The sequence below is a fragment of the Panthera pardus genome, unplaced genomic scaffold (assembly GCF_024362965.1).
Source record: "Panthera pardus isolate Hobbes unplaced genomic scaffold, ASM2436296v1 HiC_scaffold_13, whole genome shotgun sequence".
NCBI lineage: Eukaryota > Metazoa > Chordata > Mammalia > Carnivora > Felidae > Panthera > Panthera pardus.
Window position 1 is genome coordinate 118,444,278 of NW_026526688.1, and position 16,300 is coordinate 118,460,577.

Sequence of the window (16,300 nt, forward strand, 5' to 3'; positions counted from 1 at the left end):
TTAAGAATTCCTCAATTCTCTTCCAGCAGGTAATATATAAAATTTCAAGACTATGTTAATTTGTTAATTTATTAAACTTACAGGTGATTTGACTTTTTTGCCTGTTGCATATAATATTATTTCTTTATCTAGAAGTCCAGTGGTCTTGTAACTTCCTTTGACTATGTCTTGACTTTATTCTTTTGCATAAATCTTGATTGTGACATGATGAATCCTTCTGAACTCAGTTCTCTGGTCTTTTTAGGAACTGTTTCCTGTTTTAGGTGAAATTTACATAACATAAAATCCACCATTTTAACCATTTTAACCATTTTAAACTGTACGATTCAGTAGCTTTTAGTACATTCACAGTGTTGTGCAACCATCACTTCTACCTAATTTTAGAACATTTAAAACATGCTCTTCTAATGATAGGAGAAAAGCCCACCTTTGATGATAGTAGGATTCAATTTTTGGATATGCCAAAATTATTTTACATTTATGACTTTTATATTTTTGATCTCACAAATATAGCTTCTTTGTACATACATTTTTGTCTGATTTTCTGATTATTTCCTTAGATCAAATCACTAGGAGCGAAATTATTGTACTTGAAGAGTGAGATTATTAAGATTCTTTTTTTAAAAATATAATTTATTGTCAAATTGGTTTCCATACAACACCCTATCCTCATCCCAACAAATGCCTTCCTCTCTGCCCATCACCACTTTCCCCTCTCCCCCACCCCACCATCTACCCTTAGATTGTTCTCAATCCTTAAGAGTCTCTTATGGTTTGCCTCCCTCCCTCTCTGTAACTTTTTTTTTCCTCCTTCCCCTCCCCCATGGTCTTCTGTTAAGTTTCTCCAGATCCACATATGACTGAAAACATATGGTATCTGTCTTTCTCTGCCTGGCTTATTTCACTTAACATAATATCCTCCAGTTCCAACCACGTTGCTGCAAATGGCCAGATTTCATTCTTTCTCATTGCCAAGTACTACTTAAGATTCTTGATATATATTACTTTACATCATACCATTTTCCACTTTCTTAGTAATTCATACACTTCATTGAGGGCCATTGTTTTAAAAATGCTCATTATTTTGAAGCATTTGAAGCATTATTTTGAAGCTTATTATTTTGAAGAAAATAATAAGCATTTTTAAGGAGGGATTCATGGTATCTTTACTCATAGTATCTTTACTCATTGCTTCCCACCCAGTGCTTGATTTGCAAATCTATACACAACAGTTGAGCTGTTAGTCTTCAATTTAAAACATTCCTTAAATATGACCTTCAACATTGTGTCCCCCCCCCCCCTCAAATATATTCAAGTCTTAACTCCTAGTACTTGTGAATATGACCTTATTTGGAAATAAAGTGCAGATATAATCAAGTTAAGATGAGGTATGTTGGTTTGATATACTGACCTTATATAAACCCTATATAATGAGTTTGATATACTGATTTCATTATTAGAAGAGGTTAATTTGGACAAAGAAAAGGTGATGTAAAGATAACAGGGAACATCATGTGATGACAAAGACAGAATTGGAGTGTTGCATCTACAAGCCCAGGAACACCAAAGATTGCCAGCAACTAAAAGAAACTAGGAAGGAGGCATGGAATAGATTCTCCCTCAGAGTCTCCAAAAAGAACCAACCTTGCCCATATCCTGACTTCAGGCTTCTAGCCCCCCAAACTGAGAGAATAAATTCCTGTTGTTTTAATCCACTCAGTTTGTGGTAATTTATTATGACAGCCCTAGGAAACTAACATAAATGTCAAATGCTAATACTACAGAGAGGTCAAGGAAGTTAAGGGCGGAAAGTGACAGTTTGGTTTAACGTGCAGGTAATTGATAGGACAGTGCATTGACAGAAGAGTATTAAGATTTAATACTTAAGAATATTATTGTGAGTGAGGAAGTGAAAATATTGAGTTTAGATATTTTGGTAAAGAAGGTCATGTGGGAATAGAAGAAGAGAGAGAAAAGTAGCAACAGGAAATGTGGTCAGAAAAGGGCTATTTTAATGTAGATTCTTACAGATGTTTCAACCCTAAAGGAAAAAAAAAAAGAGGGAAACATGTTGAAAGAACAGGTAGCACAGATGAAAGAATGGGTCTTAGGAGAAGATAAACCACTTTCACCAAAATGATAACAAATGATGAAAAGATGGTTGAAATACATGGAAATGTGAAATTCTTGATTGATGTTCTTAATTTTTTTCAGATAAAGTGGAGACAACTTGCTGAGCAGAATAAGGATGATGGAGAAAGAACACTGAAGGCAAGTTGGGATTCAGGAAAAAGGAACTGATCACAGACAAACCCACATGAAAGGGTATCTGGTAGAGAGCAAGAATTTTCAAGTAGCACCTGTCTACACAATTGAGTGGAGTTGTATTGATTGTTGATTATTCACTGATTACCAGCAATACTCAGTAAACTGATTGTAAGAGCCCACAACTCAGAGAGTGAAAATGACCCAATGTAATTGTAAAGCAGCTATGATGAAATAACAAAGAAAAAATTGCAAAGCAGGAGTCAAAGTGTGGACTATCAGATCTGAAATTCATAAGAAAAAAGAAATCTCAACACAGTGGGAACGCTGAACATACTGAAACCAAAAGCATGAGAGAACTGTCAAAGAGAAGGTTGATGTCAGAGAAATCTGAAATTCTGACCAGCTCCTCTTTCTGAAAATAACTTCTCCACCGGCCAGCACTAATACCTGAAATTCCACCTTATCGTGCTTGTTTTTAAGAGGACTGTTAAAATAAAAATACAAGTATGAAATATGCCATACTGTTTCCTTAAGTTGTAAGAGTAAAAAAGGAGAAAAGAGAGGGAATAAGCAGGTCATCAGTTTCCATTCTATTATTATAAGTTGTTAGCAAAGTACTAGGGCACATTACCAATATGTCTTCTAAGCAAAAATATGGAGAACAAATAAAATTTGAAAGAAATGTAATCTATTAGCATAGCAAAATAGGTAAATATTTCTTTGTCATTAGGAATAAATAACATTCACATAAAAGATCATACTTTATATTAACATTTATGCAGGCAAATCAAGATTTAATCACTATTATGTAAAATCTATTAACATCTCCCATGATACCATGCTTGGCTTATTTCCTGGCATCTTCATGCATTTGCATAGGTTTTAAATGTGCTCAAACACACTCCTGAGGTGTTTTTTTTTGTTTGTTTTGTTTTTTTTAATTTTTTTAATGTTTATTTATTTTTGACGAGAGAGAGAGAGAGAGACAGAGCATGAGCGGGGGAGGGGCAGAGAGAGAGAGGGAGACACAGAATCTGAAGCAGGCTCCAGGCTCCAAGCCGTCAGCACAGAGCCCGACATGGGGCTCGAACTCACAGACTGCAAGATCATGACCTGAGCCGAAGTCAGACGTTCAACTGACTGAGCCACCCAGGCGCCCCAGAGGTTTTTTTTTCTTACTATATTAGTCTCTTTTTATTCTTTTGGAAATCTCTTCTAGGGTTAACTACTTCTGTTTGTTGATGATGACATGTATAAGGAATCCACTTCAAATGTTCACCCAGCTATGAGCACGGTCTTTCCCTTTACTTGAACTCAGAATTAAGACTTTTGGTTCTTGGTTTGTTTTTTGTTTTTGTTTTTTAATATTCCAGCCCCAGAAGTAGTTTTCACTTCTTCAGGCAGTCTTATGCTTTCTAGCAGTAGTCTACAACCGGGCTCTAGCTTCTCCAGGACACTACACAGAATGGATTTAAATATGTATTAAACTAAGAGCCTTTCTCTCAAATTGGTTTAAATGCATTTTTTAGACAACCTGAAACGCCCAGAGTCTAAGAGACCCCCAAAAACGAACCACCAGAGTCCAGAGTCAAAGCTAAGCAGCAAGGGTCATTTATTGCAGGTTCGAACCTGGACCTCTGCGCCCTCGTTGCCGGTGACGCCGAGAGGTCCTGAGAGAGGTTTTTACACCCCTTTTATAGACAGGTACAAACAAGTCATGGGGAAATCAGAAATACACGGATATGCCAGGCAACTATGATTGATCAGAAATACACGGATGTGCCAAGTAACAATGGTTGATCAGAAATACACGGATATGCCAGGCAACTATGATTGATCAGAAATACACGGATGTGCCAAGTAACAATGGTTGATCAGAAATACACGGATATGCCAGGCAACTATGATTGATCAGAAATACACGGATGTGCCAAGTAACAATGGTTGATCAGAAATACACGGATATGCCAGGCAACTATGATTGATCAGAAATACACGGGCGCGCCAAGCAATTGTACAGAAGCAGAACAAGCTGGTTAAGCTTGGTTAGGTTTCGGTTTCCCGTAACTTAAGCTTTTAAGTTTTAATTTTCTTAGGCCTCTCATTCCCCCCTTTCTCAAGTACCTGAGGACCCAATCTTGGGTCCTACAGTGCTACTTAATCAAGCTCGCTTTCCATATCGAGGAGCTGATACTGTGGCCTAAGGACCATAACCTGAATGGTGTTTAATCTATCTCTGATAAAGTTCATTACTCTGTTGAATATAATAGGGCCGATGGTAAAAAGGAGGAGGAGGCCTAGTAGGGGGCCCAAAAGGGGGAGAAGGTAAGGGAGAAACCCATGGAGTGCTGACCACAGTGGGTTCTCGGCTAGTTCTTTTCGTCGGCGTGCGAGGTCCTCTTGGAGCTGTTTAATTTTGGTCCGAACTATTCCCGATTTATTGGCATAAAAGCAACATTTTTCTTGTAGGGCTAAGCAGATGCCGCCTTGTTCTGCGGTTAGCAGATCTAACCCTCTTCTATTTTGTAACACCACTTCTGCTAGGGAATCCAGCTGATCTTGCAGATCCTGGATTGTCCCTGACAAGGCTTCGACATCGTTAATTAGCTGCCGAGAAAGTCGCAGATAGGAGTGTATAGAGACTCCTAATCCTGCTGTCCCGGCTGTCAATGCGCCTGTAATTCCTAGGCCTGCCAGGAGGGGGATAACAGCCACAGCTCGTTTGGATCTGCCAGCTACAAAATCTAGACTAGGAATGGGCATGGGGGTTTTTCCCGCAACCAAGTCAATATCTGGCAGTAAGGTGGCCAGGATACATACTCCAGTCCAATTATGAGGTAGATAAGTGTAGGCTTGGTTATTTCCACAGACGAAAACGGTGGTGTTGGTACTGCATAACGAGGAGTTGATAATGACGTACTGGTGGCATTGGGCAAGGGATATGATTCCTACATCTATGTTGTCATTCTGGGAGGTAAGGTTATTTATAAAGCACGAGGCATTGAATGGGCTAATGAATTGAACAGAGAAGGGGTCAAGTAGGGAGGAAGGTATACAGTCATTGGTTATGCTGATATTAATTTCAGTGGGGATGGCGATGGGTCGGAGAGTCCGCCGGGATAGGCAAAGCCAACAATCTTGGGCTAGACTCGGGTTAGAGATGTTTAAGAGTAAGAAAGTGGCTTCTAGGACAGACATTGTCTGAGGGTCTAATTCATAAGGGTCGTGCCTAGGGAGAATTAGGGGGTGGTAATTAAGCTGTGGATACATGTGTTTTGCAATTTCTTTAAGTTTCGCTTGCGTTTCTATCTGTCTGACAGTGTCCTGGGGTCCTCCGCCATCAGACACATGTATGGGGGCTCGTGGGTTCCAGCAGACGGCTTTTCCAACTGAGCCATGGCAGCCAGCTTGAAGTTGCATATTATTATCATTAGCTTTTGCTGCCCTGACACTCTGTAGGATAGCTGTAAAGTAGGTTGTGGAATTGCCTGGCCCCATACATTGCTGATAAGAGTCATAACAAGAACTATGCATTGATTCCTGGAAAGTAGAGCAAGGGCATTCTGCTGTGGGGGGCAGGGGTTTAGGTTTGTCAACACATAACCACTGCTGTTTTTGGGGTCCTGTGATATCATAGGTCTGGGTTAAGTAAGCAATTGTGGTCCCACAGTCTTGGGTTTGAGTGTATATTTGCTGATAGTGACCACCTTTTCCTATAGAGCCGGCTATTAGTCTTTTACCATGTGGCAGGGTAAGGGTTCTAACTATGCCGCCTCTGCAATCACAGGGCCTCCCATACAGAGCTTCATACAATTTCCGTTTGTCAACGGGGGCATTTAGTCCTCCCTCTAGGAGTTTAAGGTTGAGGGCTAGCAGGACAAGGGTTACTATCTTGAACATGTTTAGGGGAGGCACGGCGCAAGGTTAATTTGAGGGGGTTTTTCTTACTCCGGTTTACAGTCCAAGTAATCTTATCAGTGTGTCCCACGAAGTCAGACAGCGGGTCGACAGGTTTCACGTGGGTGTGGTGAATCCAGGTGGGGAGGTTATCTACCTTGATGGCAGTGGGAGTCGTCAGGATGATTTGGTAAGGTCCTTTCCACCTGGGTTCGAGGTTCTCCTGCCTGTGTCGCTTGACGAAGACCCAGTCTCCTGGACGATACTGATGAGGAGTGGGTGGGAGCTCTGTCTCATACAGTTCTTTTAGTTTAGGCCACACGGCCTCATGAACCCGCTGAAGAGCCCTAAGAGAAGACAAGAGGCTGTTATCTCGGTCTAATTGAATAAGGTTTGACTTAAGATTAGGTATAATAGGTGTGGGTCTGCCAAACATGATTTCATAGGGTGTAAGGCCCAACTTGTATGGGGAGTTGCGAACCCTGTACAGAGCGTAGGGGAGTAACTCTACCCAATTAGCGCCAGTCTCTATAGTCAATTTAGTAAGGGTCTCTTTTAGTGTTCTATTCATTCTTTCTACTTGTCCTGAGCTTTGGGGCCGGTAGGCACAATGTAATTTCCAATCTGCCCCAAGTACGGAAGCCAATCCCTGACTTACCTTAGAAACAAATGCAGGTCCATTGTCTGACCCTATCATGACTGGAAAACCATACCTGGGCAGGATTTCCTCTAGGATCTTTTTGGCTACTATTTGCGCCGTTTCCTTCTTGGTTGGGAAGGCTTCAGTCCATCCTGAAAAAGTGTCTATGAACACTAGTAAGTATTTATAACCGTATTTGCCGGGCTTTACCTCGGTGAAGTCCACTTCCCAGTGGGCTCCTGGTATGGTTCCTCTTTTTCGGTGGCCTTGGGCTGTGGTATGTGGGTGCGCGTTTTGGAGTTGACATGTAGAACAGGCTGTCACAACCCTTTCTGTCTGGTCAGAGATATTCTTTAATACCAGTTGAGATTGTCTGAAGAGATCCTGAAGTCTTCGGGGTCCCAAATGGGTAGAGTGGTGTATTTTTGTCAGGATTGCGTGGCCCAATTTTTCGGGAAGGATAAGGCGGTCTCTAGAGTCTCTCCACCATCCATCTGTAACTTGTGTCATGGGGAGCTTGCGCATCCAAATAAGATCATCTTCTGAGTATTCAGGCTGTGGGGGTAAATCTCGGGGCCCTGGGTCTGGTAGCTGCGCAGGGAGTACTTGAATGAGGTTTCGTGCTACCTGGCGTGCAGTCTGGTCAGCGAGGTTATTCCCTCGAGAGACTGGATCAGTTATTTTTTGGTGACCCGGGCAATGTACTATGGCCAATTTTTTAGGGGCCCAAATAGCGGCCAATAGGGCCAAAATTTCATCTTTATTTTTGATGTCTTTGCCTTCAGCAGTGAGTAGTCCCCTCTCACGGTATATTGCCCCATGTATGTGGGCCGTAGCAAAGGCATACCGGCTGTCCGTATATATAGTCACTTTGCGGTCCTGCCCCATTTTTAATGCTTGGGTTAATGCAATTAGTTCTGCCCTTTGGGCAGAAGTCCCTGGGGGCAGAGCTTTTGCCCATATCACTTCAGTCTCAGATGTCACTGCTGCCCCTGCATACCTCTGTCCTTGATGGACGAAGCTACTTCCGTCAGTAAACCAGGTGACCTCAGCATCAGGTAATGGCCGGTCCTGTAGGTCTTCCCTTGTTCCATGGATCTGTGCTAGGATGTCGGCACAGTCATGGAGTGGGGAGTCCAGGTCAGGGTCGGGTAGCAGCGAAGCTGGGTTTAAAGTCCGGGGAGGGGTGTATGTGATCCGCAAAGGATTTAACAGGAGTCCCTGATAGTGGACCATCCGAGCATTGCTCATCCACCTATCGGGGGGCTGCTTGAGTACTCCTTCGATGGCGTGGGGTGTGGTGACATGTAACTCTTGACCCAGGGACAGCTTATCGGCATCTTTAACCATTAGGGCTGTAGCCGCTATTATCCGGAGACAAGGGGGCCATCCTGCAGCTACAGGATCCAGTTTTTTTGAGAGATAGGCCACTGGTCTGGGCCATGGACCTAAATGCTGGGTTAGCACTGCCTTGGCTATGCCTTGGTGTTCATCTACATATAAGTGGAAAGGTTTAGAGATATCGGGCAGTCCTAGAGCTGGGGCCGATAGGAGAGCTCTCTTTATCTGTTGGAATGCCTGCTCTGCTTCCGCAGACCATTCAAAGGATGGTTGGTTTTTAGATACTGCGTAAAGGGGTTTGGCCATTTCTGCAAAACCTGGGATCCACAATCGGCAGAATCCCGCAGACCCCAGGAATTCTCTCACCTGTCGAGGCGTGTTGGGTCGCGGGATGCGGAGGACAGTCTCTTTCCGAGCATCAGTGAGCCATCTTTGTCCTCCTTTTAGTAAGTACCCCAGATATATTACCTCAGGCTTGCAGATTTGGGCCTTCTTAGCGGACGCGCGGTACCCTAGGTTCTCCAGCGTCTGTAGGAGGTTTTTTGTCCCCACGAGGCAGGCTTCTCGGGTCTCGGCTGCAACAAGGAGGTCATCTACATATTGTAGGAGAGACACATTTGGGTTTAATTTCCGGTACTCACTTAAATCTTCGTGGAGGGCTTCATCAAATAGGGTGGGGGAGTTTTTAAATCCTTGTGGAAGTCGCGTCCAGGTGAGTTGTCCATTTATGCCTCTTTCTGGGTCCGCCCATTCGAATGCAAAGATATCTTGGCTCTTGGGGGCCAAGGGCAGGCTGAAAAAGGCATCTTTTAAATCAAGAACAGTATACCATCGTTTGTCTGGGCTGAGGGTACTGAGAAGAGTATAAGGGTTAGGCACGGTAGGGTGTATGTCCATAACCCGTTTGTTGACCTCTCTTAGGTCTTGTACTGGCCGATAATCTCTACTATTAGGCTTGCGCACAGGCAACAAAGGGGTGTTCCATGCCGAATGGCATGGTTTAAGGATTCCGACGTCGAGAAGACGACGGATGTGTGGGGTAATGCCCAGCCTGGCCTCTGCTGACATGGGGTACTGCTTGACCCTCACGGGGTCGGCCCCTGGCTTAACTTCTATGAATAGAGCAGGACGATGTTTTGCCAGCCCTATTCCCCCGGTTTCTGCCCAGGCTCCGGGACACCAGTGGAGCCAGTAGCTAATATCCTGTTCCGGGAAGGGTGAAGTTTGGTGAAGCCGATATTCATCTTCCAGTCGTACGGTGAGGACCGAGATGGGTTGGTCCTGGGAGTCAGTTACTTTAGGCCCTCCGGGCTGAAAGTGAATTTGAACTCCCATTTTTGTGAGGAGATCTCTTCCCAGCAAGGGGCAGGGACTATCTGGGATGACCAAAAAAGAGTGGGTTACCCTTCCTGTCCCTAGATCCACGGTTCGTTGGGTGGTCCAAGAATATTTTTTAGTTCCTGTAGCTCCTTGGACCCAGGAGGACTTATCAGAGATTTTTCCATGAGGGCTAGTGAGTACTGAATGCTGTGCTCCTGTGTCCACGAGGAATTGCACAGGGGTCCCCTCCACTTGTAGGATTACCCTGGGCTCGGGGAGGGGGTCCGAACCCCGTCTCCCCTATTCTGAGTTCTGGGTAAATAGGATGGGGGCCGCTTTGGTTTGCCATGGCTTTGACCCCGAGTGCAGTTGTTTCTTTTTGGGACAGTCACGAATCCAATGTCCTTTTTCTTTACAGTAGGCGCATTGGTCTTTGTCTAGGGGGCGCCTAGGGGGGCAAGTTTTCTGTTCTCCTGAGGGCCCTTGATCCTTTTGAACTATGGCGGCTAAAACTTTAGTCATTTCCCTGGTAGCTTTGAGCTGCTTGTCCTCTGGAGCGTCCCGATTATTATATACTCGCTGAGCAATGCGGAGTAAATCCTGGATCTGTTTCCCTTCTAAATCCTCTAATTTTTGGAGTTTCTTTTTGATATCAGAGGCAGCCTGGTTTACAAACGACATTACAACAGCAGCCTGATTTTCAGGAGCCTCAGGGTCCATGGGAGTGTACTGCCTAAAGGCTTCCATTAATCTCTCTAAGAAGGTGACAGGGCTCTCTGTCTTACCTTGTACTACCGAGTACACCTTGGCCAGATTAGTGGGCTTGCGTGCTGCAGCCCGGAGACCCGCCATTAGAGTCTGGCGATAAATGAGCAGTCGTCCCCTACCTTCTGCCACGTTGTAGTTCCAATCAGGCCGAGTTAGGGGAAATGCTGCATTAATGAGGTCAGGGTTAACAGTGGGTCGACCGTCTTCCCCGGGGACCAGCTTCCGCGCTTCGAGTTGAATTCTCTCTCTCTCCTCCGTGGTAAACAGGATTCGCAAAAGCTGTTGGCAGTCATCCCAGGTAGGCTGGTGGGTGAACATTATGCTCTCTAGGAGGGCTATAAGATCTTTAGGGTTATCAGAAAACCGAGCGTTTTGAACTTTCCAATTATAAAGGTCACTGGTGGAAAAGGGCCAATACTGGAGTCGGGGATTGCCTGTTTCATCGGGGGGTCCTATTTCCCGCAGGGGTAAGGCTACAGTGGAGTCGGGGAAGCGAGGGCTTGTTTCACGCTGAGTGCGCCCGCGAGTTCGGCCTGCTGGCCCTTCATGGTTGGTTACATTTTCAATAGGGCTTGGTGTGGCCGCTGCCTGTAGCCTTCCTGGTTCTGGCACAGCTGCCGCTTCCCGCCCCCCCCCGGTTCCCCTTGAGGGGCAACCAGCGGGGCAACCGGTGGGGCGGCCGCTGCGGGCAGGGCCTGGGGTGCAAGGGGAGGGGGTAAATAGGGTGGAGGGTCCAGGGACAGTAGGTCCTGGCTATCAGGCAATATGGGATTTAGGGGTGCTGAGGGGGTTCGCGGCTTGGTAGGGCCAGTGGAGCGGGCCGCGAGAATCTTACAGGACCCTGAGGAAAGGAAGGGGGACATCCAGAGTGGAGGGTCCTCAATAAGATCTTGCCAGACGAGAATGTAGGGAACCTGGTCTGGGTGGCCTTCCTCTCCTGGCCGGAGGGTTTTGGCCCTTACCTTGGCAACTATAGGCAAACAAAAAGTGCCCTCAGTAGGCCATCCCACCCCGAAAGTGGGCCACTCAGACCGGCAGAAAGTGATGAGTCTTGACCGGCGGATGTCCAGGCTTAGGTTATGGCCTCTAGCCTGAACATCCTTGAAATTAGCTAGAAGAAGGGAGAGAGGTGTACTCTGGTTTTGTCCCATAGCCTGTATAAGAAGGAAATAAATGGGCCAAGTTAGTTTATGTTCCGGAAGTGAGTTGGATATACCTGCAGGGGAGAGGAGATAAGTTAAATCGCAAGCGCGGCGGCAAACAGAAAGTGCCTTGGAGAAGAGACCAGATACAGAGCGGGTGTCCGTAACCCGAACAGAGTTCTGATGGGCCAAAATAGTGCCCCAGACGGGAGCCAGAGGACGTCTCCTACTGGTCCCGACTGACTTCCCTATAGCGCGTCCGCCAGGGCTAGGTCAGTCACTGATACAGATCCCGCGCGGGAGAGCCAGAAACGGACAGACAACTGACACAGACACAGACACAGATAGAGCCGGCTCACTCACCGATCGGTCTCAGAAATGACCCGTTGACTTGAGGTCTGGTGGGTTTGGGGGGGGGGGCCTTCCCGGCCAATGCACCAAATGAAACGCCCAGAGTCTAAGAGACCCCCAAAAACGAACCACCAGAGTCCAGAGTCAAAGCTAAGCAGCAAGGGTCATTTATTGCAGGTTCGAACCTGGACCTCTGCGCCCTCGTTGCCGGTGACGCCGAGAGGTCCTGAGAGAGGTTTTTACACCCCTTTTATAGACAGGTACAAACAAGTCATGGGGAAATCAGAAATACACGGATATGCCAGGCAACTATGATTGATCAGAAATACACGGATGTGCCAAGTAACAATGGTTGATCAGAAATACACGGATATGCCAGGCAACTATGATTGATCAGAAATACACGGATGTGCCAAGTAACAATGGTTGATCAGAAATACACGGATATGCCAGGCAACTATGATTGATCAGAAATACACGGGCGCGCCAAGCAATTGTACAGAAGCAGAACAAGCTGGTTAAGCTTGGTTAGGTTTCGGTTTCCCGTAACTTAAGCTTTTAAGTTTTAATTTTCTTAGGCCTCTCAAACCCACACAAAATGTTTTTTTTTTAATTTTCTTAAAAACAATGCCTCCATTCCAAATAAGTCAAGGTCAAAATAACTGAAGAGCTCCAGATGACATCAGTCCCATTCATCTAAGTTCTAGTGTTGTGTGGAGGAAGAGGATTAGCCAGTTATGACAATGGGTGATACATCCAAAGTTACAGCCAAATTCATTAACATTTTTCCATTTCTAAACCATCCTTAAAGAAGACCACATATGGGGTCACACCATCTTTGTGGTAGTCCAGCAGGGCAAGCATGCCATCTGGATCCATGTTTTCACCAATAAAGAACTGGTAGCTTTTGAAATTAGCTAGGATATGCTTGACCTGTTCTGCAGCCCCTGTCATAAAAGATTTTACTTTTGGGGCGCCTGGGTGGCGCAGGCGGTTGAGCGTCCGACTTCAGCCAGGTCACGATCTCGCGGTCTGTGAGTTCGAGCCCCGCGTCAGGCTCTGGGCTGATGGCTCGGAGCCTGGAGCCTGTTTCCGATTCTGTGTCTCCCTCTCTCTCTGCCCCTCCCCCGTTCATGCTCTGTCTCTCTCTGTCCCAAAAATAAATAAAAAATGTTGAAAAAAAAAATTTAATAAAAAAAAAAATAAATAAATAAATAAAAAAAAAAAGATTTTACTTTTTCTGGCTTCCATTGTTAAAGTGTGCCTTGGATTGATTTCATATAATCTTTGATAAACTTCTTGTAGGCTTCTTTTGTGAAGCTGGATTCCTACAAGTGATAGTTCATGGCGATATCAACACCAGTGATTACTGTACTTCCAGTACCTTCACCCTTAAGGCCTTGCAGTGGATGCACTTCCACCAGTAAGTGAGTCATCAATGTTATTCACTGTCCTCCTGACCATCTTCCCCTCCACCTCCAGACACAGTGGGTCCGCAATCTCCTGAATCTTGTAGATGTCAGAGAACATCTCATCGTGACTGATGAAGTCCTGGTGGATGATCATAGATGGTAGCTGGAGAGGAGCCATCGTGGTGTTAGTTCAGCAGGCACCCAGAGGTCTGAACTAGCATGATGTAGCCTGAGCAGCACTGGGGAGGAGGGGAAAGGGGACAGAAAAGCCACACTCCCAAGTTTTGAATGTAAGAGTATAGGCTCTTAAGAGATGCCTTCTGCTATGTTAACATTTCCTCTGCCCCTTCTCCTTCCCTCAGGAGTCCAAGACTAAAACTTTTGGCTTTCTTATGGTAAGAGAAAAAGGAATACCAGCAGACTGTATTCAGGTAGGGGCAGGATTCAGATTCTGGAGCTATAACAAGCAGATTATTCATCAAATTGTCTTAGGAAGAAGGCTAAGAAATTTTTCTTAGCCATTATCTTCTAAGCCTTCCCACTTTTCAAGTCATACTCTTCTGATAAGTCTATTATTTGGCATTTCATTTCATCCTCACAAAGAAATTTTTATTACCTGAAGTGTAGGTGACATACAATGTGTACAACATAGTGATTCAACAACTCTATATATTAGGTTATGCTCACCACAGGTGTGGCTACCGTCTGCCACCATATTACACTCTTACAATACCACTGATTATATTCTCAAAGCTGTACCTTTCATCCCTGCATGGCTTACTCATTCCATAACTGGAAACCTGTGTCTCTCACTACCATTCACCCATTTTGCCCATCCTCCCCTTTCCCCACTGGCAACCAACAATTTGTTCTCTATATTTATGGGTCTGCTCTTGCTTTTTTGTTGTTTTATTTTGTTTTTTAGATTCCATGTTTAAGTGAAATCATACGGTAGTTGTCTTTCTCTGACTCATTTCACTTGTCATAATACACTCTAGGGCCATCCATGTTGCCACAAATAGCAAGATATCATTTTTTTTTTTTTATGGCTGAGTAATAGTCCAGTGTGTGTATATACCACATCTCCTTTATCCGTTCTTCTATCTATGGACACTTAGGTTGCTTCCATATCTTGACTACTGTAAATAATGCTACAGTAAACAGAGAGGTACAAATATCTTTTCCTCACAAAGAAATTCTTTAAGAGAAGTTGACAGAATCCAGAATTCAATGAACACATCCTCTTGTTCAGTTGCACACTCCCATTTTTCTCTATACCTTCCTATTCCACTATTCATAATACTTGCTCTAATGTTAAAAATACTGTTGGACTACAAGCTCAGTGAGGATAGGGTTCATATCTGGCTTATATCTTTAGTTTTACCTGCTACATTCCTAGGACTTGGCACAGCTCTTGGAAGGAAATATACTCAATACCGATGAGGGGAATGACTGAAGCAATGAATGAACAATAAATCCTCTATGGGGAAACAGATAGATTCTATAGAAGGTAGCTCTAAAAGGAAAGCCATGTCCTGGATTCCTCTCTTCCTCTGAAAGAACTCATTAAACCCCTTTTATTGTTAAGTACTTCTAATTCCATCATTATCACTTTTTTTTCATATCATTTCCACTCATGGCAAAGTCCAATAAAGGCAAAATCACAGACATGATAAGTAAAGCAACAGAGTAAACTGAATGGATTTCTACACAAGTAGGCAATTTCACAACTTTAAATATTTGATCAAAATATGCATAATTATTACCAAGTCACCACATGACTCATTTGATGAATGGTGCATGTCATACAAAAAAAATTTTTTTTAATTCTTCCTTGATTTCATTAGAGAAGAAAGAAGTTTTCAGTTGTAACTCAAGTAATTTCTAAATGGTGAATTGGCAGAAAGAAATAATCTGCCTTTCAAAAGAAAATGGTTTAGAATTAGTAAGCAAGACATGTGGAATCTCTATCAAATTCACTTATGATTTATCACATATTTTCATAGGCCTCACTGAGAAGAAATAGTAAATAATAACTTGATAATTATCATTTTCAGCATGCATTTATTTTGAAGCAGAGTTGTATAATATATTTATTATCAGGTTGCTTCAAACTTATTTCTATATAGTACCTTGTTTATCATAAAAATTACAATAAGGAAAACAGTATCATTACCAATCATCCTAAGTCTATTTGTACAATAGTCACTGCAGTGGGGTGCCTGGGTGGCTCAGTCTGTTAGGTTTCCACCTTCGGCTCCTGTCATGATCTCTCAGTTCATGGGTTCGAGCCCTGCATCTGGCTCTGTGCTGACAGCTTGGAGCCTGCTTCAGATTCTGTGTCTCCCTCTCTCTCTGCCCCTCCCCCACTCACACTCTGTCTCTCTCTTAAAAAATAAGCATCAAAAAAATAAAAAGAGAACAATAATCACTGCAGTTTTTGAGAAATATGTTCTAACACCAGGAAACTAAAGAATACAGAATGTTCACAAATCACACACTACATTTTCTTGAAGCAAGTAAAACTTGCTATGCTAGTCTATCTTACTTGAAAACGTTTAGATAAAATGAGCAATGATAACAACAGCAAAGGGTGCTAACATTTATTAAGGTCTCCCTCTTGCCTCCTGTTGTTGAGACTACTTGCTCCATATAATTATAACTATGTAAATTTGATTTTTTTTAAATATTCATTTTCAAATGAGAAAACTGAGTTTCAAAGAGTTCAATGTTTTGGGGGGAGTTGCTAATATGTTTAGCCCTAAATCCCATTATTCCTGACCCCAAGAAAATAATAAAGAAGAGTTTCTGCTCTGGAACATACTAATAAATTGCCTGTAACATCCATCTAAGCACAGACTACTTCCTCTTGCTTGTACCCTACAGAGCCCTGCTGCTCACATGTTGCCAGCCAAAGCTCAGAAGTCAGGCCCTCTGGTCTGCACAGGACACTAAGGTTACAGTCATGCATCCTTATCAATGTGTCCTCACGTCAGGCCCGAAAACCAAGGCGCCAAATGTCCAAAGCCGTATAACCAAATGAACGTGTTTAAGTTGCTTACAAGATATGTTCACGCCAGGGAAATGAAAAGATGCAAGTCTCCTCATCGTATTTCAAGAAAATCGATGATCTATCCTCGGTGGGTAACTGCATTCCAACA

At 43.8% G+C, this 16,300-nt stretch overlaps 1 protein-coding gene and 1 pseudogene across 1 annotated transcript; both read right to left on the minus strand.

Annotated features, from left to right (window-relative positions):
- Nucleotides 1-4,425: 4,425 nt before the first annotated feature.
- Nucleotides 4,426-11,385, minus strand: LOC109265113 (uncharacterized). The gene is given in 3 exon segments (XM_053900707.1): nucleotides 4,426-6,116; nucleotides 6,217-10,929; nucleotides 11,070-11,385. Coding segments are annotated over 3 exon segments (6,720 nt in total).
- A 1,072-nt stretch (nucleotides 11,386-12,457) lies between these two features.
- Nucleotides 12,458-13,293, minus strand: LOC109247592 (translationally-controlled tumor protein-like; annotated as a pseudogene).
- Between the last annotated feature and the right edge of the window lie 3,007 nt (nucleotides 13,294-16,300).